General features: G+C 42.7%; 1 protein-coding gene across 1 annotated transcript; it reads right to left on the bottom strand.

Annotated features, from left to right (window-relative positions):
• Positions 1-1363: 1363 nt before the first annotated feature.
• On the bottom strand, positions 1364-24438 carry LOC132900844 (cell adhesion molecule 4-like). Its single transcript, XM_060943170.1, has 6 exons — positions 24391-24438; positions 24030-24116; positions 23353-23613; positions 13124-13450; positions 8297-8539; positions 1364-4585 (listed from the first exon to the last, which is right to left on the bottom strand). Exons 2-6 carry the CDS (start codon positions 24085-24087, stop codon positions 4395-4397), a joined length of 1080 nt encoding a protein of 359 aa, XP_060799153.1. The 5' UTR covers positions 24088-24116; positions 24391-24438; the 3' UTR covers positions 1364-4394.
• Positions 24439-25879: the final 1441 nt, after the last annotated feature.

Genomic DNA, 25879 nt, shown 5'->3' with positions numbered 1-25879 from the left:
AAAAACTTAATAGAATGATCAAAATAATCAATTCAGCAATTTAAGGAGATGGGACTTAACTGGCCTCTGTTATGGTAGAATCTGCCTTCTTTATTTTGCACCAAAACCCAGCAGCCTTCATTACGTTTTCTTTTTTAACCTGAAAAGTGGTCTCTTATGTAACATGCTGCTCAGATACAAACAGTTTTTTCCTCTGACATTTAATTTTGTGCTGGAAAACGAACGTTTGAACACTAACATATTTTTGTCCTGACTCGATAATGTAGAAGTCATAAAATAGAAATCGATAACAAAGTTTGTATGAGGAAACAATAGCGTACCTCAGACTTGTGTGTGTGTGAAAAGTTTTTCTTTATTTTTATGAATTAATTAAAAATCACTTCATGTCTTAAAGTCATGATTGATGTCGTTTCTCTTTACTTAGTTCTTGACGTAATATGGATTACTACAGTTGTAGAACAGGGCTATTTACTGTATTTTTATTATTTACTGTTTAATCTCAAATGCATTAAGGAGGCAAGAAATTCCACTAATTTAAATTAGACACTATCTATAGTAGATTGAAAGACAGTTTAGATGAGAAAAGTGACTTGGGGGAAAAAGGCTGTTTTGTCACTGAAATTCATGAGAATGGGCGAGGCTAGAAATTGTACTGCAAGCAGCCAGCTGGGGCGCTAGACCTGTGGTGGCTTCACTTCTTAGAGACAGAATGCTGTCCATGTTTTATTCAGCTGATGTGTGTGGATGATTACTTTAAAGCAACACGCCCTTTCGATTTCACAAAATCAGTGAAATTTAGTTCCCTCTGAAACTTGGTCATTGTGAAATATGTTTCCTTCTGTAAGATCTAAAAAAAAAAAAAACCCAGGCCATTCTGTGGCTGGGAAGTTATTTATTTTGAGGGGATTCCCAAGCAAATAATGTGCATGAAATCACGTGCTTTGCACAGTCAAGCAGAGAGAGGAAGTCTAGTGTGTAAGTTCATTGCAAGTTCAGCACTCACACTATGACAGAGCCAATGGATCCTACACAGCAAATGCTGGCTAATATGTTTCTCTGTATCGTAAATAGTGAATAACATGCTGCAGTTAGCCCAAATAGCTATCTTTGTGAGGTGAACTTGAGCCTGGTCATTCATCTCATCTCATTATCTGTAGCCGCTTTATCCTGTTCTACAGGGTCGCAGGCGAGCTGGAGCCTATCCCAGCCGACTACGGGCGAAAGGCGGGGTACACCCTGGACACGTCGCCAGGTCATCACAGGGCTGACACATAGACACAGACAACCATTCACACTCACATTCACACCTACGCTCAATTTAGAGTCACCAGTTAACCTAACCTGCATGTCTTTGGACTGTGGGGGAAACCGGAGCACCCGGAGGAAACCCACGCGGACACGGGGAGAACATGCAAACTCCACACAGAAAGGCCCTCGCCGGCCCCGGAGCTCGAACCCGGACCTTCTTGCTGTGAGGCGACAGCGCTAACCACTACACCACCGTGCCGCCCCGAGACTGGTCACTCATCTTGTTAAAGTCCATTTTTCACCAAGTGTATTCTCGCCAATATTCGTTAGCCATAACGAAAATTATGTATCGATTTCACAATGTAAATATGTGAAATCGATACATACATCCTGTGCATTAGATAGTTTAAGGTCCTTTTTTTATCATCGGGATGGTGAAGACCGCTGAGCGAAAATGCATGTAATTAGACTATACACCTATATTGCACAACTTCTGGTGAACAACCTCTCGATTCACTATCATACTGTGCAGTTTATTTCATTGAGCAAGACAGTATACAGTTCTTTTTCACTGTTGTCGCAGGGGTGTGGTCAAGCACTGGTTTGTGAATGGGGTGCGAGGCGGAGGATGGTGCGGGGTGTGTGTGTGCAGTGAGAATCACGTCGGTACAGTAGCACACAGTTTATTTTGAAACTGCTGAAAAGTGCATTTTGTGTTAAGTGACAGTTAAAAAATAAAAACGAAAGTGACCTTGATCCCACCTGCCTGTTTCATTCACCTTTTTGATTTTTGTGCTTGCTCATGTTTTTGCCAAACGTAGTGATCAGAAGTAATAGTTTTGGGAATACGAACCCTCTTCTATCTTTGTAATGCCATAATAGACTTTCCTAAACTCGACTTTAGTATAACCTTGTGAATTTCCTGTATAACCTACGCGTTTCAGACATGAGCCTGAGGAGAGAAAAAAATCTCTAAAGTTTGACTGAAGGACTGATAGGATATATATATATATATATATATATATATATATATATATATATATATATATATATATATATACATCAGTTTCCCTCACTTTCATAAAATCTGATGCATTTTTGTTTGGGTGTTCCTTTTCACCAATAAAGACATCCTGTAAAATTTTTTGACCATATTCAAAAGTCTAATGGTGGCACCATGAGGTTCATTTTTTGCCAAAAAACGCTTATTTTATGTTTTCGCGTAAGGTTTGAATCACAATGTTGGACTCCATTTATTGATTTCTTGTGACCCAGAGATCATGTTAAGAACCTCTGCAAGGGATTGAGAAGCATTAATGTGATTCATAATACATTTGTATTGTTTAAAAGTAGTTGAACAACGATTCAATGAACAGCTAAAACTCAGGCCAAGTTTACATTAGACCGTATCTGTCTCGTTTTCTTCGCGGATGCACTGTCCGTTTACATTAAACCGCCTGGAAACGCCGGGAAATGGGAATCCGCCAGTGTCCACGTATTCAATCCAGATCGTGTCTGCTCCGGTGCTGTGTAAACATTGAGAATACGCGGATACGCTGTGCTGAGCTCTAGCTGGCGTCGTCATTGGACAACGTCACTGTGACATCCACCTTCCTGATTCGCTGGCGTTGGTCATGTGACGCGACTGCTGAAAAACGGCGCGGACTTCCGCCTTGTATCACCTTTCATTAAAGAGTATAAAAGTATGAAAATACTGCAAATACTGATGCAAATACTGCCCATTGTGTAGTTATGATTGTCTTTAGGCTTGCCATCCTTCCACTTGCAAGTGGTAAGTGATGCGCATGCCGGATATGCACTGAGATCACACACACAGCGGCTCAGTCCCGAATCACTGCTCGTGCGCTTCATTCGCGCGCTCTGTGAGCTGCGCAGGGCCGGAGTGCACACCCTCCAGAGGGCACTCGCTGTTCAGGGCGGAGTGATTTGGAGCGCAGGATGCCTGCGGAGCCGAGCGTATCCGTGTATTGGTGTTGCTGTGTGCACGCGAATCGTGTATTGGCGTTGCTGTGTGCACGCTAATCGTTTTAAAAACGTTAATCTGATGATCCGCTGACACGGTCTAATGTAAACCCCACCTCAAACTGTGCTTGATAATATATTTAGAATATGGACTAAAAATGTGTATCTAAGATATTTGGTATACTCTATAAGGTGCCATAATGTTTCATGAAAAGTGATCGAAATTTTGTCATAAAAGTCATACTGTAAAATAGCAGCTTTTTCCATAACTTTGAGCTCCTGGTGCCACCATTAAACTTTTGAATTTTGTCAAAATATTTCACCCAGTGTGTTTTCTTACCAAAAGGAACATAAAAACAAAAATGCATCATGATCGGAGGTACTTTTCATTTTTAGAGGGCAACTGATGCACACTACTGTATATCCGATCGCCGATATTTATTAGTTTGGTCCTACCTTTCCTTTCCTTCGCAATACAGCGCCTTTTCTTCTCACTTTCCGTTACTGTAGTCGGTCTTCTGTGTTTCATTCGCACACTCACGTACTCCATTGTTCTCTCAGGTTGCAAATTTGTATCCTACAATGCGTTGCGAACGGGGAAACCCCCCCATGTCATGCATGACGTAGTATCTTGGTTTAGGTCACGGTGGGGCAAGAAAAAAATGGCGGAGAATTTAGAGCCACCGGGCTCTAATTAATTGTTCTTTTAGGAAAAAAAAGTAATCAAATTTGAAGTCTGTGATTCGAATTCAGCAGCTTTTGGTCCACTAAAAAAAAAATAATTGGGTGTCGGGGAAAATTCTTTTTATGGCCTAAATTCGAAAAATCTGAAAGGGAGTCGACCTTTAAGACATGAAGTGCCTTTTAAGTACTGTAATAAAATGAAAGAAAAAACATTCAATTCAAAGGTGTGTCCAAACTTTTGTCTCCTACTGTATCTCTAGAACTAATTACAAATGAGAGTGAAGGCTTCACAGACAGATCAAGCCCAATCTTCGTCACAATGGTATTGTTTCTTTTCTAACATCTGTTTGTTAGAACCTTGGTCAATCTCTGGCTTGTCAAACACACCGTCTAAAAACAAAGAAAATCTCCAAACAGATCACGACGTCTGAAATTATAACTCAAGAGTTCGAAGCCACTTGATGAGCTAGAAACAAATTTCACTTATTTAGTTTCAACTGTGATAACTCTTCATCTTCCTCTCTCGGAGCTGCTTGAGGGGCCGTATTGTTGTAGTTGTCAGACCTTCTAGATGGTGTATACCTCTTTTTGAGAAGGTAAACAATAAACAGCAGAACAATTATGAAGAATCCGGCCCCCAAAAGAGCCCAAAAAACAGTGTGGCCACGAGCTGTGAGAAAAAGGAATAAGGAAATAAAGCATAGGTGTTATTTGATCTTTAGCACTAAAATCAGCAGAGTTCAAGGAACACAGTGCTTCACCAGCTGAGAACTAATTTATATAGTAATTTGTTTAAGTTGTATATTTTTTAAGTTGTAATGAATAACATGTCACAGTACATTCACAAATGTGTATGAATGAACAGATGAATATGAAGTTTGTCTGATTTATCAGATATACTGTATAAAGCCTCACTCACAACCCGCCGTAAGTGTTTTGGACACGCACGGGTTGCAGGGTTTGGTAGCTCGCAGCCGTGCCGCAGGGCCACGGTGAACCGGGGGGAAATTTGGGGGAGGAGTACGGGCAAAGTACTTGTCAAGTACAGGTTGCACGCCTGACTTCCTCGAGGCGTGGGAAAAATTGCGCCGTTCGCCAGTGGAAAGCGTATGTCTGACGCACGTCATCAGTGCGTGTTCAGTGAGTGTGGAGTGCATGGGACTTGTATTTTACCAGTTTCCTGCGCTACGAGTTCGGGCCGCACTTGTAAAGTGTGTGTGATGCATGTGATTAGCACGTGACAATCACTCATAACTTGTGTGTGATACAAGCCAGGAGTGGGTATAAAACCAGCGTGTCAGCAGCATTCTGCATCTGTCTTTCGACTGAAGAGCACTGGATATTTTGTGGGAAAAATTTTAAAAATTTTCAGTTTAAAGTTTAGAAAATAGGACCCAAGAAGAAGCGAGCAAAAGTGAAGTAACCCAGCCTGAAACAGCAGAGGGGGAGGAGGAGGAAGAATTTGATGATGATGGTAGCAGCACCGGCGAGCCCTGCACGGACAGGGAGACGTATGCCTTCAAGCCGGCAGAAGGCCCAGCACTCTGCCAGAGGTATTTCACAAGTAAATAAACATGCTTTAAACATTCATTTCGGTATCTACAGTGGGGCAAAAAAGTATTTAGTCAGTCACCAATTGTGCAAGTTCTCCCACTTAAAAAGATATGAGAGGCCTGTAATTTTCATCATAGGTACACTTCAACTATGAGAGACAGAATGGGGGGAAAGATTCCAGGAAATCACACTGTAGGATTTTTAATGAATTAATTGGTAAATTCCTCTGTAAAATAAGTATTTGGTCACCTACAAACAAGCAAGATTTCTGGCTCTCACAGACCTGTAACTTCTTCCTTAAGAGGCTCCTCTGTCCTCCACTCGTTACCTGTATTAATGGCACCTGTTTGAACTCGTTATCAGTATAAAAGACACCTGTCCACAACCTCAAACAGTCACACTCCAAACTCCACTATGGCCAAGACCAAAGAGCTGTCAAAGGACACCAGAAACAAAATTGTAGACCTGCACCAGGCTGGGAAGACTGAATCTGCGATAGGTAAGCAGCTTGGTGTGAAGAAATCAACTGTGGGAGCAATTATTAGAAAATGGAAGACATACAAGACCACTGATAATCTCCCTCAATCTGGGGCTCCACGCAAGATCTCACCCCGTGGGGTCAAAATGATCACAAGAACGGTGAGCAAAAATCCCAGAACCACATGGGGAGACCTAGTGAATGACCTGCAGAGAGCTGGGACCAAAGTAACAAAGGCTACCATCAGTAACACACTATGCCGCCAGGGACTCAAATCCTGCAGTGCCAGACGTGTCCCCCTGCTTAAGCCAGTACATGTCCAGGCCCGTCTGAAGTTTGCTAGAGAGCATTTGGATGATCCAGAAGAGGATTGGGAGAATGTCATATGGTCAGATGAAACCAAAATAGAACTTTTTGGGAAAAACTCAACTTGTGTTTGGAGGAGAAAGAATGCTGAGTTGCATCCAAAGAACACCATACCTACTGTGAAGCATGGGGGTGGAAACATCATGCTTTGGGGCTGTTTTTCTGCAAAGGGACCAGGACGACTAATCCGTGTAAAGGAAAGAATGAATGGGGCCATGTATCGTGAGATTTTGAGTGAAAACCTCCTTCCATCAGCAAGGGCATTGAAGATGAAACGTGGCTGGGTCTTTCAGCATGACAGTGATCCCAAACACACTGCCCGGGCAATGAAGGAGTGGCTTCGTAAGAAGCATTTCAAGGTCCTGGAGTGGCCTAGCCAGTCTCCAGATCTCAACCCCATAGAAAATCTTTGGAGGGAGTTGAAAGTCCATGTTGCCCAGCGACAGCCCCAAAACATCACTGCTCTAGAGGAGATCTGCATGGAGGAATGGGCCAAAATACCAGCAACAGTGTGTGAAAACCTTGTGAAGACTTACAGAAAACGTTTGACCTCTGTCATTGCTAACAAAGGGTATATAACAAAGTATCGAGATGAACTTTTGTTATTGACCAAATACTTATTTTCCACCATAATTTGCAAATAAATTCTTTAAAAATCAGACAATGTGATTTTCTGGATTTTTTTCCCTCATTTTGTCTCTCATAGTTGAGGTATACCTATGATGAAAATTACAGGCCTCTCTCATCTTTTTAAGTGGGAGAACTTGCACAATTGGTGACTGACTAAATACTTTTTTGCCCCACTGTATATGCTTATGTAATTAATATTATATATGCTGATTTTCATGTATGTTTCAGCTAACGACGCCCAGAAGTGAGGACATTGCAATCCCATCATCGCTGTCAGGCCATTGTGCCATGCTCAGTGATGAGGACAAGGACATCCCGACACCCCGTCCCACCACTCAGCAGCAGTAGGAGCAGGACAGCAGCTCGGAGTCAAAGTGTGTTTCAGTGCCCAAACTGTTGGGGTATTTAGTTGGGATTTTTTACAGTGTAATAAAATGTGTTATTCCCTTATACTCATGTTTTATTATTTGATGTTTGTATGGTAAATTAACATATACTCAAATAAAAACAGCAAATAAGGTGGTCTTCTTCCCTTCTACAATGCTACACGCTACATGATCGGTTCCTTGGTTCCTCCCCAATATATATACCCAGAGTCTTGCCCCTCGTGTCGCGTACAGGTCGTGTGCGCTGTGTGCACACCACACATAGGGGTAGAAAGTGAGATGTACTTCTGTCTTGCAGGCCGCACAAATGGCAAGTGTGGAATACTTGTGTAGTATTTCTGAGGCACGTCACTCGTACAATGACCGTGCGTCACTCATATGTCTTACTGTCATCGCAAAAAGCCCCCACTAGCCGCGCTGCTGACTTGGTTCAGGCGTACAAAAGTGTATGCATTCTTTTTTTTTTTAAGATATTTTTTGGGCTTTTTGCACCTTTATTGGATAGGACAGTGTAGAGACAGGAAATGAGCGGGAGAGAGAGACGGGGAGGGATCAGGAAATGACCTCGGGCCGGAATCGAACCCGGGTCGCCCGGATTTATGGTATGGCGCCTTATCCACCTGAGCCACGACGCCCCCAAAAGTGTATGCATTCTTGATCTGTCGCAAGACCCGTAGAATTTGCACGCAAAAGTCTACACGGGCGGTCTGCGACCTTCTACAGCGCTGAGCGCACGCAAGTGTCGCGCAAGTCTCAAGCACGGTTTTGCCAAATTTTTTACCGTAGACCGCCCGTAGCAGCCCCTACGGCGGGTTGTAAGTGAGGCTTTAATATAAATCTATCAAGGCATATATGAAGTGCCCAGAGTGAAGAGTAAGAATCATATTGCAATTTGGATTTTATAAAAAATGTAAAAATTGGATGGAATGAACATCAAATGAGAACAAAAGAAATCTTTGGTACTCACATTCACGTATGAAGATGAACAATTTCTTTGCTGTGCCATACTGGTTTGACGCAGTGCAAGTGTAGTTTCCTGAATAAGAAACGGAAAGTGAGGGCTCTGATAACTTAACTTCCTTTTCCAGGTATGGTCCAGTCCAGGTGTACTTGGAAGGAGGGTTTGCTGTGGCAGTACAGTTTAAGACGACTGCATCATCTCCTGCTTTTATTTTAATGATCTCTGTATCGTTAGAGAACTTTGGCTTGTCTGGAGAAAGCAAAAAAAAAAAAAATCACATCAGTGATCTACTGTAAGCAGTGTGTTAGTAAAGGCATTGAGACCAGCGCTAACCGAACTACAAACATGGCTGCTCAAGACTACAATACCCAAGAGTCACAGTGCCCCATCACCAGAATATTGAACTCAGCTGTTACTCATTCACAATCAACAACCACGCTACTTAAACCTCTTCCTCACACTCCTTCAGTGTGAAGTATTGATCTGTTTTCCTATTGTTATTTTGACTCTTGCTATCACCTTTTGACGATGCGTCTTGTCTTTTCTACTTTGTCCTGTTCGTCAATTGACTGACCGTAGCCTGCCTTCTAACCACGACCTTGCTTCATGATTTGGCTTTGTTCTTGTTTGCTCCCCGCTTTCCCATCTCTCTCCTGTGAATACATGTCATGCTCCGCCCCGGACATCCACCCCGGAGATTATGGTTCTCCCACGTCAGCGCCGACCCGGACCCGGGACGGGAATTCCATCCTGCTTGCTTGAACTCACTTCCTGGTTTTCATCGCTGCATATTTAAAGGCCGTTCTCAGACTCTGACTTTGCCAGAACGTCTCGTTTGCTACTCTAGCCGTTTCTGTGCCTCTATTGCGTCTCATGGTTTTTTTGCTCTAGCTATTTTTTTTAACCTCCGCCAAGAAGGTTATGTTTTCGGTAGCGCTGGTTGGTTTGTTTGTTGGTTTGTCTGTTAGCAACGTTACGGAAAAAGTTATGAACGGATTGCTCTGAAATTTTTTCCAGAAGTGTGACTGGGCACAAGTAACAATCCATTAAATTTTGGCGGTGATCCGGATCACCTTCTGGATCCCGCATTTTTTTTTTAAAGGATTCTTGGCGGAGGTCTGCGCTCTCCGAGTGCTTTTCTAGTCTGGTTCATGGTCTTTTGCACTAAGCGCTTTTTCTTGTTCATGTTTTTTTGCACTAGCGTTTTTGTCTTTGCCTGTCTCGTGTTTTTGTCAAGTTTTTTTGTCTCTTCTTACCTGGACTATTTTTGCCTTTTTTTTTTTTGTCTTGTTTGTTTACCTTTTTTGCCACGCCCTTTTTTCCCCCTGGATTAAATCACCTTATTTATTGGATTACTGTCTGTGTTCTGCTTTTGGATCCTTATCTCACCACACCTCCACCACCCCTAACAATACATTCGTAAGTGCCTGCGCCCTGACACTATGCTGAATCTGTAAAACTTGTACCCCGCCTTTTGCCCGTAGTCAGCTGGGATAGGCTCCAGCTTGTCTGCGACCCTGTAGAACAGGATAAAGCGGCTAGAAATGATGAGATGAGATTAAAATAGGGAAGGCAAAGGTCCTGGAGCATGGAGACGTAACAGTGCACTGATTCAGCGCTTCACACAATACAGTTAATAGGGTATGTATCAGAAAGAACAATTAAAATAACACACAGCACAGAGTTAACATTTTTTCATCAACGGACCAACAAGTTCCAGAAACACAAACAGAGCTAAGACGTCTTGTTTTGCTTATCACTTTTGCTCCCTGCTTTAATCAGCTTTCTGATCTGTGGTAAGTGAGCACATGTGAACGATACCCTACGTAATCACTGATTACTACTTACCAAGTGAACATCATGGAAATGAGCTAAGTGTGATGCAGGAAAGTGGGTGGTACGGTGGTGTAGTGGTTAGCACTGTCACCTCACAGCAAGAAGGTTCTGGGTTTGAGCCCGGTGGCCGACGGGGGCCTTTCTGGGTGGAGTTTGCATGTTCTCCCCGTGTCTGTGTGGCTTTCCTCTGGGTGCTCTGGTTTCCCCCACAGTCCAAAGACATGCTGTTAGGTTAACATGGGGCAGCCATGGCCTGAGGTTGGGCTGAAGTAATAGAATTGAGGAATGTGTAAAGGACATTAGACACTGGATGCTTATTAACTTCCTTCTGCTTAACTCTGACGAGACTGAAGTACTTGTACTAGGACCGCATGCAGCTAGAAGTAAGTTTTCTGATTCCACAGTAACTCTGGATGGCCTTTCTGTTTCTTCACGTGCAGCAGTAAAAGACCTCGGGGTGATTATTGACCCCAGACTTTCATTCGAAACTCACATTGATAACATTACCCACATAGCTTTCTTTCATCTCAGAAATATTGCTAAGATAAGAAACTTAATGTCATTACATGACGCGGAAAAACTAGTTCATGCTTTCGTTACCTCCAGGTTGGATTATTGTAATGCCTTACTGTCTGGATGTTCCAATAAGTGCATAAACAAGCTCCAGTTAGTTCAAAATGCAGCAGCAAGAGTCCTTATTAGAACTAGAAAATATGACCACATCACGCCTGTCTTATCCACACTGCACTGGCTTCCAATCAAATTTCATATTGATTATAAAATACTACTATTGACCTTTAAAGCACTAAATGGTCTCGCACCACAGTATCTGAGTGAACTTCTGCTCCTCTATGGCCTGCCACGCCTACTTAGATCAAAAGGTGCAGGCTATCTGCTGGTACCTCATATAGTGAAGGCTACATCAGGGGGCGGAGCCTTTTCTTACAAAGCCCCACAGTTATGGAACAGCCTTCCAAGTAATGTTCGGGAATCAGACACAGTCTCAGCGTTTAAGTCTAGGCTGAAAACATATCTGTTGAGTCAAGCCTTTTGTTAATGGTGTTTATGAGGTAAAGGTGTAGATCTGGAGGGTCCTCAGACATAGAGCGTTTTGGTAAACTGGGATGTATGGATGCTGTCAGTCCCCCACTCGCTTGCTCACTCGAGTTTGCCCTCATGCCTGTGTTACCTTCTGGCTCTCCCCTTTTAGTTATGCTGTCATAGTTAGTTTTGCCGGAGTCCCTGCTTGTACTCAGTGCAATTTGTATACTGTTCCTACTTATTCAGCTGACATTGGGCATACCTAACAACCTGTGTTTTCTCCCCCCCATCTGTCCCTTTGAGTTACATGTCGGTCCTGGGATCGAGATGCTGACCTCTTCTGCTCCTCGGACCTGCCTGATCCATCCTGGTGCCCTGTGTCTGGTTGGAGTCTCATCACATCGCTCCTGTAGAGGACGGCCTCATATGGACAGTTGAAAGTCACACCTGGAGGACGCTCTGGACTCTTACAGTAATGCTTTTATGGCTGAGGACTACAGTTGACTTGCTAACTTTAGGACTGCAGTTGTCATGAACAGTTTTGCACTCAAGTTTCCATCAATGAAAAGTTACAACATCAACAAAACTGACTTCATGTTAAAACTGTTAATATTATCGTCATGTTGTCTGTTGTTATCCAAATGAGGATGGGTTCCCTTTTGAGTCTGGTTCCTCTTGAGGTTTCTTCCTCATGTCGTCTGAGGGAGTTTTTCCTTGCCACCGTCGCCACAGGCTTGCTCATTGGGGATAGATTAGGGATAAAATTAGCTCATGTTTTAAGTCGTTCAAATCCTGTAAAGCTGCTTTGCGACAATGTTTATTGTTAAAAACGCTATACAAATAAACTTGACTTGACGTGCCCTCAAGGAAGGCACCTAACCCCCAACTGTTCCCCAGGTGCTGTCGCATTGCTGCCCATTGCTCTGGGTATGCATGTGCGTGTGTTCACTGCTTGAGATGGGTAAAATGCAGAGGAGAAATTTCACTGTGTGCTTGTCTGTGCTTGAGTGTACATGTGACAAATAAAGGCTTCTTCTTCTTCTACAAAGAATCATCATTTATATTCAGGCACAAATGAATTACTGGCTCCAAGTAACATGGACTCAATTATGTGAATTATTTGCTGAAAGAATATTTAAAATGCATTTGTTTGTTTTCTATGCCACTTATCCATTGTGGGTCACAGAGGAAGCTGGAGCCAATCCCATCCGACTTCCCTATCCTGCTCTGGAATGGGAACCCCCCCCCCCCCGGGACGTCCTAAAAAATGCTATAAGGACCACAAAAGCAGCCCTTACTGCCTTCAACATCAGTCCTCCTGACCTGGATTAAGGTGCTGCCAACAGATCATCCTGGCAGAAAACAATTCTTGGGGGGGGGGAGTTTCTTCAAGATTCGGCGGAATTAATGGACAGAGGAAAGAAGAAGGAGACGACATCAATAGCAGCAACAACACCTAGAGCCAGGTGATGGATACCTTTGTGACATCTGTCATCGGATCTGCCACTCTCGTATAGGACTCATGGTGTACCAAAGAAGTCACCAGAGAAGAGACAGGCGACGCTGACGTCGGGTTGTCCTAATCAAGCAATTCTTTGTAGGTCACAGAGGAAGTGGACTTCAGGTGAGAGGTAGGGTTCACCAATCTATCACAGGACGACCGCAGAACAACCATCACATTCACACTCACATTCACACCTCTGGGTAATTTAGAGTAGACAGTTGACTGACACGTCTTTGGACTGTAGGAGGATACTGGCGTGCCCAGAGGAAACCCACAGAGGAACAAGGAGAATATGCAAACGCCACACAGAAAGACTCCAGTCAGCCATGAGGCTCAAACCCAGAACGTTCTTGCTGTGAGGTGACAGTGTTAACCACTGCGTCACCCATCATTTAAAATGCTAAACTCACATCTGGAGCACTTTCGTGTATACAGTCCGTATTTTAACTTACAGTGTACTGTAATACTGAGAGGATCTGATTTCTTTGTCGGAGGAGGCTGCGGTCCCTCTGGTCCCAGTTCCAGCTTTGCCTCACACCAATACTTAGCTCCATCGTCATTTCTGCTAGGCTGGATGATGTGGTCAGCAGATACGCTCACTGGTGTCTTGGTGCCATCCACAAAGTTGCTTTTCGCAAGAAATTGTTGTTTGTACCAAATGACTGTAAGGTACTGAACAGGAGCAACATTTTGTATGTTGCACTGAAGCCAACAGAATTGCTGCTCAATTACTGGTCCTGAGCAATTCTTCAGCTTGATGGACACTGAATCTGGACGCTCTGTGGAGTAGAAATATGTCTTAATACAAAACAACGAAACACTGATAACGGATAGCGATGAATAAAAGCTATTGTTTCTAACTGGCAGCTGTCTGTTCGCTGGCAGACATTTTTGAGCCGTTATTCAGATGAAGAGACCCTTTATAATGGTAGCATGCATTAAAACAGAGCAGACGAGCTCCATGGTGTGCATGTTATCCAGCGTAAATTTGGGAATGTTTTATTCACTTCATTTCACTGCCTGAAACTACAGACCATATTCACATGGCAGCCATTTTCCTGACATCACACTCAGGGAGGGAAGCTCAAATAAAAGGATAGTGGAAATCCAGAAGGACGTCAGGAAATATTTCAAGGTAAAACAACATATTGACAACCCATTAGCTACTGTTAGACAACAGCTAAAATTAGCATTCATGCATTTCCGAGAACTATAGGAAAGGCGTAAATTAATGCTGAAATATCAACACACGTCCTCAGAACTGTTCAGTCAGTCATGTGACAACCAACACAACAGTGTCTTCTGAGCACTTTAATGGTGAGTGTTTTCTGGCAAGACACTCCTGTTTCCAGGAAATGTCCCCCAGCTATTTCAAAACTCACGACATAAACGCTTGGAGCACACTTGTGTGTTGGATGTGACCTGTATGAGCATTACACAGAAATATACATATATTCCAGTGAGCATAATGTCACATAACATTACTGAACATTTCTGAGTTCAGGTGAAAAGACAGCAAGACAAGAGTTAACATTACACCGCAAGCTTGATTTATATCCAGCACAGTTTACTTCCCATCATATAACACTATCAAACAGTAACGTTAATGGTAGCTAGGAAGCGGCTGAATGTGTTATGTTAAAATATGGCCTGATGTCCCTCCAGATGTTCACTATCCAGTGGCTGATCAATTGGGAAGAGGGGAAGGTCAAAGGTTTCACGGATTCCCTACATTTATACGACTTGCAACTTGGAGCACAGCAGAACAACATTATCCTTTTACAATCCCAATTCCAAAAAAAGTTAGGACACTGTGTAAACTGTAAATAAAAACAGAATGCGTTAGTTTGCAAATCATGGAAACCCTATATCCATCCATCCATTATCTGTAGCCGCTTATCCTGTACAGAGTTGTAGGTGAGCCGGAGCCAATCCCAGCTGACTATGGGCGAGAGGCGGGGTACACCCTGGACAAATCGCCAGGTTGGAAACCCTATATTTCACTGAAAATAGTACAAAGACAACATATCAATTGTTGAAACTGAGAAATGTAATTGTTTTTTGAAAAATATGTCCTCATTTTGAATTTGATGTCAGCAACATGTTTCAAAAAAGTTGGGAAAGGGGCATGTTTACCACTGTGTTGCATCATCTCTACTTTTAACACCACTCTGTAAATGTTTGGGAACTGAGGAGTAGAGCCCTGCACTCCCGCGGGAGTCCCGCGGGACCTGACACAAAGCAGTGCGGTGCGGGACAAATTTTGAAAGCTCATTGCGGGCGGGAGGGGGAGTGCACAATGCGGGAGTGGCCGGGAGAGGTGATAAGCTGCAGTCCCGCTAACTAAAAACGTGTTTAAAATAAAATTTATAAATTATTAATTTATGTCTATCATATATAATTTGTGCTGGATATTTTATTTGGCATTAATAAAAACATTTTAAGATGCCTAAATTTGCGGATGTGGTCTAATCTCGCGTACGTTTCCGATTCCTTTCCGCTCTCCCATGTTTGAGATCTCCGATCATGGCAGAAGAGCAGAGCTCCTCTAGTGAAGCTCACAATGGGTATCTCTGTAAAGCCTCAGCTGCGCATGCCGCCTGGCAACGCGCACCCTCGCTACGTGCGCTAGGTGAAGGATCGGTCAGTGGAGAGCTCAGCTAAGCTCAGCATGTTTAATTCCCCAAGTCAATGACAAGAACTTTCGTGAGAAATAACGTGAACGTCTGCATCATGCGGGATTTGCGGGCGGGAGCGGGACAAAATATGGCAGGCGCGGGCGGGACTGAAAATCATAATTCTTTGCGGGAGCGGGCGGGAGTGGGACTGCACAATGCGGGAGCGGGCGGGAGCGGGACTAAAAATTCTGTCCCGCACAGACCTCTACTGAGGAGACCAACTGCTTTAGTTTTTAAAGAGAAATCTTGTCCCATTCTTGCCTGATATACAATTTCAGTTGCTCAACAGTTCGGGGTCAACTTTGTCATATTTTGCGCTTCATAATGCGCCAAATGTTTTAAATAGGAGGCAGGTCTGGACTGCAGGCAGGCCAGTTTAGCACCTGGACTCTTACTACAGAGCCATGCAACAACAATAATAATAACTAGACTGGACAATTCCCCGGGGGAAATTGTGAGAGGATGCAGTGCGCGAAGCAATTCGGTCACGCATGTTCGCTGGCCGTGAATGTGTGACCTGCAATGATGTTTCAATGCAATGATTATGTGTGTGCTTGAGACAGCAGCCCCCCCCCCCGTCACTCACTGCTCCCAGTCGGCATGGCGACGGGCCTGAGAAAGCACAGACTGACACACAATCCTGTCAATTTTTGGCTGATTTTTGCTCAAGATCAGGCCTCGAACAATAATAAATAACTCAACACCGAAAGCAGCTATTCACAAAATTCTTTCACAGTGAGCGCTAGAAGGGTCTCCTGAATAAACTCATGTAATTTTTTGTCTGTAGTCTTAAAAATAATGACACTAGAGCGATTTAAAAACGAGTGACTTTTCTCTCACGTTTATAATGGGTGTCAATGAACTAAGACACACAAGGTCTTGAATTTTGTGCTGTGTTTTACTACGGACCAGACCTCGAACAATGACAAATAACTCGACAACGGAAGCAGCTATTCACAAAATTCTTTCACAGTGAGCGCTAGAAGGGTCTCCTGAATAAAATGATGTATTTTTTTGTCTGTAGTCTTAAAAATAATGACACTAGAGCGATTTAAAAACGAGTGACTTTTCTCTCACGTTTATAATGGGTGTCAATGAGCTAAGACACACAAGGGCTGGAGTTTTCTACTGTTTTTTAAGAAGGAGCAGGCCTCGAACAATGACAAATAACTCGACAACGGAAGCAGCTATTCACAAAATTCTTTCACAGTGAGCGCTAGAAGGGTCTCCTGAATAAAATGATGTATTTTTTTGTCTGTAGTCTTAAAAATAACGACACTAGAGCGATTTAAAAACGAGTGACTTTTCTCTCACGTTTATAATGGGTGTCAATGAGCTAAGACACACAAGGTCTTGAATTTTGTGCTGTGTTTTACGAAGGACCAGGCCTCGAACAATGACAAATAACTCGACAACGGAAGCAGCTATTCACAAAATTCTTTCACAGTGAGCGCTAGAAGGGTCTCCTGAATAAAATGATGTATTTTTTTGTCTGTATTCTTAAAAATAATGACACTAGAGCGATTTAAAAACGAGTGACTTTTCTCTCACGTTTATAATGGGTGTCAATGAGCTAAGACACACAAGGGCTGGAGTTTTCTACTGTTTTTTTATGAAGGAGCAGGCCTCGAACAATGACTAATAACTCGACAACGGAAGCAGCTATTCACAAAATTCTTTCACAGTGAGCGCTAGAAGGGTCTCCTGAATAAAATGATGTATTTTTTTGTCTGTCGTGTTAAAAATAACGACACTAGAGCGATTTAAAAACGAGTGACTTTTCTCTCACGTTTATAATGGGTGTCAATGAAGCCTGTCAGCTGCCCTGTCCTCAGTTTGACGCTTGTCATTCAAAAACTGTAAATCCTATCGTTTAGGTAGACACATTGTGTGAATCAGGACAAGTTTTCCTACTACTTTTGAGAAAATCATGTCTGTAGAGTGAAATTTGTGGCTGAAAACACAGTTTAAGCGAGAAAGTTTGAGCTTTATTTTCAACCTCTCTCCACTCTAAGTTAACGAGCTTCACTGGTGTGTAACGCAATAGACACCCATTCAAAAGCCGGATTTTCTCCCGGAACCCACATGGCGGTTGAGCCGGGACTGATCCGAAAGTGTAGAACCTAGCAGAAAAGTTGAATGCCAGATCCACAGAGGAGAAGTTTTCCTACGTTTTAGAGTTTGAATCACGTCTCTAGGTTAAAGCATGCCAGAGCAGCGGACGTTTGAAAAACGTTGAAAAAGTGCTTTTTTTTCAATTAATTCCATAGAAATGAATGGGGGTTTTTTGGGCGATTTTTTTCGCGACTACGTCGCGAAAAAATCGTAATCTGTAGAGAAAAGTAATAGCATAGCGAGTCCGATCGAGCCGCACGTTTTGATATATTGTTTGTCTGTGTGCGACGTACGGTTATTGAGTTATTCGAAATCAAAATTTGCGTAGGAGGAAGAAGAAGAAGAAGAAGAAGAAGAAATACGTAGAAGAACAATAGTTGCAGTGCTTTGCACTGCAACCTATGGGCTCCCCTAGGGGAGCCCATAGGTTGCTGTGCTGCAGCACTGCATCCTAATAATTTCAATTTATATAGCGCCTTTCACAAACCCAAGGACGCTTTACACAGGAGTTACCCAAAAAAAAAAAAGCCATACTAGGAAGAGTAGTGTGAGGTAAAGAGAAAAGTTTTCAAGTTAGCTTTGAAGGAAGAGAGAGCGGAACAGTCACAAAGCGATTGTGGTAACAAGTTCCAAAGTTTAGAAACAGCAACACTGAATGATCTGCCACCCATAGATGACCAAAGCCAGTGACCTGACCTGAATTTGGTCTTCTCCAGACGCCATCTTCATGGGACAGTCCATAAAAGTCGAGTGCCAAGTGCAAAGACCATCCCGCTGGAAATGCACAACATACCACAATTGTGCATTTCCAGCGGGATGGGCTCTGCACTCGGCACTCGACTTTTACAGACTGTCCCATGAAGATGGCGTCTGGAGAAGACCAAATTCAGGTCAGGTCACTGGCTTTGTATTTACTCTTCTACACACTATCCGTGCACTTGCAGAGCCAGGGACACTTCGTTTTGTTTGTAGGAACCCACTTCAACAGAACTGTCATGTTGTTTTGAGCTTTGCAATGGTTTTAAAACTAGCGTTTTGTATCTGCAAAAAGACATGTCCCGCGCACTGCTGTGTTAGTGCTTTCCGGTTGAAATCGCAAAAAACTAATTTTCTCAAAACACATCCGATTGACGTGACTGTGGTAGCAACTCAACGTATGCACTCCCAATAACGCGAAAATAGACCTAGAAAGCATTTCACTCCGGAGTATTCCTTTAAGGTCAGTGATGCAAGTCCTTAGCAGCTGAACAGAGGCTATGGAAGGGGTAATAGTGATATAGATTTGAATGTCATCAGCATAACAATAAAAGTTAAGGCCATGGTTACAAATAATCTGGCCTATAGGAGAAATATATAATATAAAAAGAAGGGGACCAAGGACAGAACCCTGAGGCACACCTTGAGCAACAGTAACAGTGGAAGATTTATGAACACCAATAGAGATTAACTGTTGCCTGTTTGCTAGATATGACTGAAACCAGGCTAAAGCTGAGCCAGTAATACCAAAAGAAGATAGTCTGGAAATGAGTCTCTCATGATGTACAGTGTCAAAGGCAGCTGTGAGGTCCAAGAGAACAAGGACATTGAGATGACCAGCATCAGCTGAGAGCAGGAGGTCATTAACAACTCTTAAGAGAGCAGATTCAGTGCTATGCAGATTGCAAAAGCCTGACTGAAAGGGTTCATAGAGATCATTACGAGCAAGGAAAGTATGAAGCTGAGAGGCTACAACTCGCTCCATTACTTTAGCTAGGAAAGGGAGATTTGAAATGGGTCTGTAATTGGACAGTGAAAAAGAATCTAGACCAGGTTTCTTTAGTATTGGTGTAACAGAAGCAATTTTGAGGGAGATGGGAACAGTGCCTAAAGCAAAACACTGATGAATCATATGAGCAATATAAGGGGAGATAGCAGATACACAGGATTTAAGAAGTGCAGTGGGTGCAGGGTCCAGCAGACATGAGGAGGACTTAGTCATAATTTCCAATACTTTAGAAGAATCAACAGGAGAGAAAGCAGAGAGACAGCAGTCAGCTTTATGAGAAAGAGCTACTTGCGAAACAGAAGAATGAATTTCAGAATGAAAGTGTTGGTAAATACTGTCAATTTTATCCCTGAAAAAATCCAAAAAAGCTTGACACTGAGCAGGGGAACTGGGAGTGGTTGAGGAAGGAGGCTGAAGAAGTTTATTTATTGTATTAAACAGAGTTTTGGGTCTATAGTTGCCACTCTTAATGATGTTAGCGTAGTAGGAGGATCAGGCAGCATTAAGAGCATCCTTATACTTTGCGATGTGTTCAGAGAAGAGTGAAAGATGAATAGTAAGGCCAGTTTTCTTATAAAGGCGCTCTAGCCACCTTCCCTTGGCCTTCATGGCCCTAAGCTCAGAGGTGAACCAAGGAGAGGCGCGATTTGCGGAGACCTGTCTAGTTTTAAGGGGAGCGAAAGTGTTAAGTGTGTTAGATATAGTATTATTGTAAATAGAAACTGTATCATCAGGAAAGGAAACCTCAGTAAATTTACAAAGAGGAGAGAGGCAGAGAAAGAATGCACATCAATAGAAGAAAGATTACAGAAAGACACAGTAGAACACAGAGGAAGTTTAGAAGAAGGCACACTGAGACAACACTCAATCAACTTGTGGTCAGTAAAACCTACATCAGAACCCGATACAGATGCAATTTTTATACCAGTAGAGCAAAGCAGGTCAAGTACAGTTAGGTCCATATATATTTGGACACTGACACAAATTTTGTTTTTTTACCTGTTTACTGAAACCTTCAAGTTATAGTTATATAATGGACATGGACATAAAGTCCAGACTTTCAGCTTTCATTTGAGGGTATCCACATTAAAATTGGATGAAGGGTTTAGGAGTTTCAGCTCCTTAACATGTGCCACCCTGTTTTTAAAGGGACCAAAAGTAATTGGACAGTTGACTCAAAGGCTATTTCATGGGCAGGTGCAGGCAATTCCTTCGTTATGTCATTCTCAATTAAGCAGATAAAAGGCCTGGAGTTGATTTGAGGTGTGGTGCTTGCATTTGGAAGATTTTGCTGTGAAGAAAACATGCAGTCAAAGGAGCTCTTCATGCAGGTGAAACAAGCCATCCTTAAGCTGCGAAAACAGAAAAAAACCATCCGAGAAATTGCTACAATATTAAGAGTGGTAAAATCTACAGTTTGGTACATCCTGAGAAAGAAAGAAAGAAAGAAAGAAAGCACTGGTGAACTCATCAATGCAAAAAGACCTGGACGCCTACAGAAGACAACAGTGGTGGATGATCGCAGAATAATTTCATGGTGAACAGAAACCCCTTCACAACAACCAAGCAAGTGAACAACACTCTCCAGGAGGTAGGCCTATCAATATCCAAATCTACCATAAAGAGAAGACTGCATGAAAGTAAATACAGAGGGTTCACTGCACGGTGCAAGCCACTCATAAGCCTCAAGAATAAAAAGGCTAGATTGGACTTTGCTAAAAAACATCTAAACAAGCCAGCACAGTTCTGGAAGAACATTCTTTGGACAGATGAAACCAAGATCAACCTTTACCAGAATGATGGAAAGAAAAAAGTATGGCGAAGGCGTGGTACAGCTCATGATCCAAAGCATACCACATCATCTGTAAAACACGGCGGAGGCAGTGTGATGGCTTGGGCATGCATGGCTGCCAGTGGCACTGGGTCACTAGTGTTTATTGATGTGACACAAGACAGAAGCAGCCGGATGAATTCTGAGGTATTCAGAGACATACTGTGTGCTCAAATCCAGCCAAATGCAGCCAAACTGATTGGTCGGTGTTTCATAATACAGATGGACAATGACCCAAAACATAAAGCCAAAGCAACCCAGGAGTTTATTAAAGCAAAGAAGTGGAATATTCTTGAATGGCCAAGTCAGTCACCTGATCTCAACCCAATTGAGCATACATTTCACTTGTTAAAGATTAAACTTCAGACAGAAAGGCCCACAAACAAACAGCAACTGAAAACCGCTGCAGTAAAGGCCTGGCAGAGCATTAAAAAGAAGGAAACACAGCGTCTGGTGATGTCCATGAGTTCAAGACTTTAGGCAGTCATTGCCAACAAAGGGTTTTCAACCAAGTATTAGAAATGAACATTTTATTTACAATTATTTAATTTATCCAATTACTTTTGAGCCCCTGAAATGAAGGGATTGTGTTTAAAAAATGCTTTAGTTCCTCACATTTTTATGCAATCATTTTGTTCACCCCACTGAATTAAAGCTGAAAGTCTGAACTTCAACTGCATCTGAATTGTTTTGTTCAAAATTCATTGTGGTAATGTACAGAACCAAAATTAGAAAAATGTTGTCTCTGTCCAAATATTTATGGACCTAACTGTATATGACCATGATTATGTGTGGGAAAGTCAACATGCTGAGTTAAACCAAAGCATTCAAAGACAGTCAAGAGCTCATCAGTAAGAGAGCAACTAATGTCAACATGAATATTCAAGTCACCCAGAAGAATGACAGCAGTACAGATGGGGCTGCAGTTCAGACAGAAAAAGAGATGGCGATGATTTGGGACGTCGATAGATTAAGAGCAGCAACATCGGTGTGGGAGTGGAGGTTTTCAAAGCCAGATATTCACAGGATGTAACATCATGAAAAACAATCTCTTTAAGTTTCAAACCACATCGGAAAACTGCAGTTTTAATATGTGCATAAAGGTGGTTTGGCCTTGTCTTGCTGAAAGAAGGAAGGCTTTCCCTGAAAAAGATTTTGTCTGGATGGCAGCGTGTATACGTCATTCAGCATTAACGATGCCTTCCCAGATGTACAAGCTACCCATGTCATGTGCACTAATGCCCCCTCATACCATCACAGATGCTGGCTTTTGAACTGTGTACTGATAACAAGCTGGATGGTCCCTCTCCTCTTTAGCCTGGAGGACGTGGTGTCCATGATTTCTAAAAAGAATTTCTAATTTTGATTCGTCAGACGTCGAGACAGTTTCCCACTTCGCCTCAGTCCATCGTAAAAGAGCTGGGGCCCAGAGAAGGTGGCGGTGTTTCTGGATATTGTTTATATCTGGTTCTAACTTGCATTTGTGGATGCAGTAATGAAGTGTTTTAACAGACGATGGTTTTCTGAAGTGTTCCTGAGCCCATACACTGATTTCCACTACAGACACGTGTCTGCTTTTAATGCAGTGTCACCTGACGGCCTGAAGATCGCCGGCATCCAATGTCAGTTTTCGGCCTTGTCTCTTGCATACAGAGATTAAAAGGTTCAGAGAATATGGAGAAATTATATTATGTATCATAGATGATGTGATCCCCAAATTCTTTGCAAGTTTACATTGAGGAGCGTTATTCTTAAATTGTTGCACTGTTTGCCCATGCAGTCTTTCACAAAGCGGTGAACCCCTCCCCATCTTTACTTCTGAGAGACGCTGCCTCTCTGGGATGCTCTTTTTATACCCAATCATGTTACTGACCTGTTGCCAATTAACCAAATTAGTTTTCCTCACATTACACAACTTTTTCAGTCTTTTGCTGCCCCGTCCCAACTTTTCTGAAACGTGTTGCTGACATCAAATTCAAAATGAACATACAATACAATTTCTCAGTTTCAATATTTGATATGTTGTCTTTGTACTATTTTCAATGAAATATAGGGTTTCCATGATTTGCAAATGATTGCATTCTGTTTTTATTTATGTCTTACCCAGTGTCCCAACTTTTTTGGAACTGGGGTTGTATTTGAGCGTGGCGTCAGAGGAAAATGGCCGCCTTGTGAAAAAGTTCTATACCACTTTTATATTTCATGACAAAAAGTCATTTTAAAGGAAACAATGCCTTTAAATGCATCTTCGATCACTCAAACACAATGTTATTTTCAAGACAGCAACTTAACTGTAAATAACAAGATTCAGTTCCTCATCAACTTGTGACCCGTCTTTCAAGTTCATGTAGCACATTGGCGTTATATCCCAATGCGTAAGATTCTGCACTTTCCAGGTGAGGAATTGTACGTCTTTCTTCATATCCACTGGTCCTTGTGAGGCTTCCCAACCCATTCCATCATGGCTGACGTCAGTGGAACAGTTAGCTGAGGCTTTGGCTCCATATTCCACCACCAGTCTAGATGGCTCGAGCACCAAGGGACCACCATCAGCTAGGAACAACAGGGTTTGGATTATTATCAGCGTCTGGATCATCTTAATGAATTAGCTTCTTTTAATAATTAAACAACCAACAGATTGAATGAGTGAGAGCCATTAAGGTCATTTTTTTCATGTGGAATAATCATAATGTTGAGTCAAGGCAACTGGACTTGTTATACAGTCAGCTCCAGGGTTATTGGGGATGGGTAAAAACCTGCCTGGAAAAGGTCTCTGTGGTTATTTTTTACTTCACTAAAGTACGTTCCATCTACTTTTACTTCTAACTGACCTTTGTTCCATCCAGTGTAAAAAACAAACAAAAAAAACCCCATGAGGCTAGATGTTTACAGTGTGGACCATAAAAGTATGATACTGAGTTCAGCAGGAGGAGAAACAACATGAATAAAACAAAGATCTGAAATCCTACCTTTGAGAAGAAAACACACTGAAAGGCTCAGTAATGTGGTGAAGCTGAGATTCATCATAGTGATAAAATATAATCCTTGAAAGGAAGCTAGAGACAAATCCAGAAATAAGAAGTGTTCAGATCATGAGACTAAACCCCGCATGGGCTGGAGCTCAACACCAACTATTGACTGAACTGCGCACACACATTACTCACACACACACACACACACACACACTACTCACACACACATTACACACACACACACACACACTACTCACACACACACACACACATTACTCACACACACACACACACACACTACTCACACACACACACACACACATTACTCACACCCCCAACCCACACACACATTACTCACACACCACACCCTGATCAGTGACAGAGTCAGGAGGTCCCAGGAGCCCAAACACACACCTTAACACTGAGTCCTTGGTCTACTTTCGCTTTCAGTCTCATTTAACCCTTTTTTGGAACATTTCCTAGTTTCCATCTTGGACAATTCCTCCACCAGGTGGCGCACTTTCCTCACTCACTTTCTGAAAGTCTTTCTTTTCTTTTTTTTTTATCTTCTTCTGCCTAATTTCCTGTGTTCATGTGTTTCCCCTTCTTGCTGACTGTTATAGTTTACCTGTGAGTAATTTGTTTTCATGTCTGATTTTCTTTTCTTGTCTCAGTCTACGCCATTATTTTAATTGTTTTATTTTTTGTTTAGCTATTAAAGTGTACGGTGGTGTAGTGGTTAGCGCTGTTGCCTCACAGCAAGAAGGTCCTGGGTTCGAGCCCCGTGGCCGGCGAGGGCCTTTCTGTGCGGAGTTTGCATGTTGTCCGTGTGGGTTTCCTCTGGGTGCTCCGGTTTCCCCCACAGTCCAAAGACATGCAGGTTAGGTTAACTGGTGACTCTAAATTGACCGTAGGTGTGAATGTGAGTGTGAATGGTTGTCTGTGTCTATGTGTCAGCCCTGTGATGACCTGGCGACTTGTCCAGGGTGTACCCCGCCTTTCGCCCGTAGTCAGCTGGGATAGGCTCCAGCTTGCCTGCGACCCTGTAGAAGGATAAAGCGGCTAGAGATAATGAGATGAGATGAGATTTATTCATGCTTAAAACTATTCCTGTGCCATTCTTGAGGTCTCAAGGTGTTTATAAACGAAAAGTGAGGCCATGGCTGTGCGTATCTGTAAATGTACTTCGTTACTAAATCAGCTCTGTGTTTTAGTATCGTGGAAATGGCAATGAGACCGATAGACTTCCTGCGGTGACGTAACAGACATCAAGGTCATTCACTCAGACCGCTACCTACAGTATATAAATCACTTTAATCGTAAAAATTACTATATTAGATTTATTAACGGGTGGCACGGTGGTGTAGTGGTTAGCGCTGTCGCCTCACAGCAAGAAGGTCTGGGTTCGAGCACAGTGGCCGGCGAGGGCCTTTCTGTGTGGAGTTTGCATGTTCTCCCCGTGTCCGTGTGGGTTTCCTCCGGGTGCTCCGGTTTCCCCCACAGTCCAAAGACATGCAGGTTAGGTTAACTGGTGACTCTAAATTGACCGTAGGTGTGAATGTGAGTGTGAATGGTTGTCTGTGTGTCAGCCCTGTGATGACCTGGCGACTTGTCCAGGGTGTACCCCGCCTTTCGCCCGTAGTCAGCTGGGATAGGCTCCAGCTTGCCTGCAACCCTGTAGAACAGGATAAAGCGGCTACAGATAATGAGATGAGATGAGAAATGAAGCTTTGAATCCAAATGAGTGGGAAAAAAGGTTCCTTACTTGAAGCTTTGTTTTACACAGTCCACAATAGTGCCCCCTACTGGTAAAATAAGTAACAGCAGAGACCACTATCATCTTTTGG

The sequence above is a fragment of the Neoarius graeffei genome, chromosome 16 (genome assembly GCF_027579695.1).
Source record: "Neoarius graeffei isolate fNeoGra1 chromosome 16, fNeoGra1.pri, whole genome shotgun sequence".
Taxonomy (NCBI): Eukaryota; Metazoa; Chordata; class Actinopteri; order Siluriformes; family Ariidae; genus Neoarius; species Neoarius graeffei.
The sequence above is the reverse complement of the archived record's forward strand: the minus strand, read 5'-3'. Positions and strand labels throughout refer to the sequence as shown.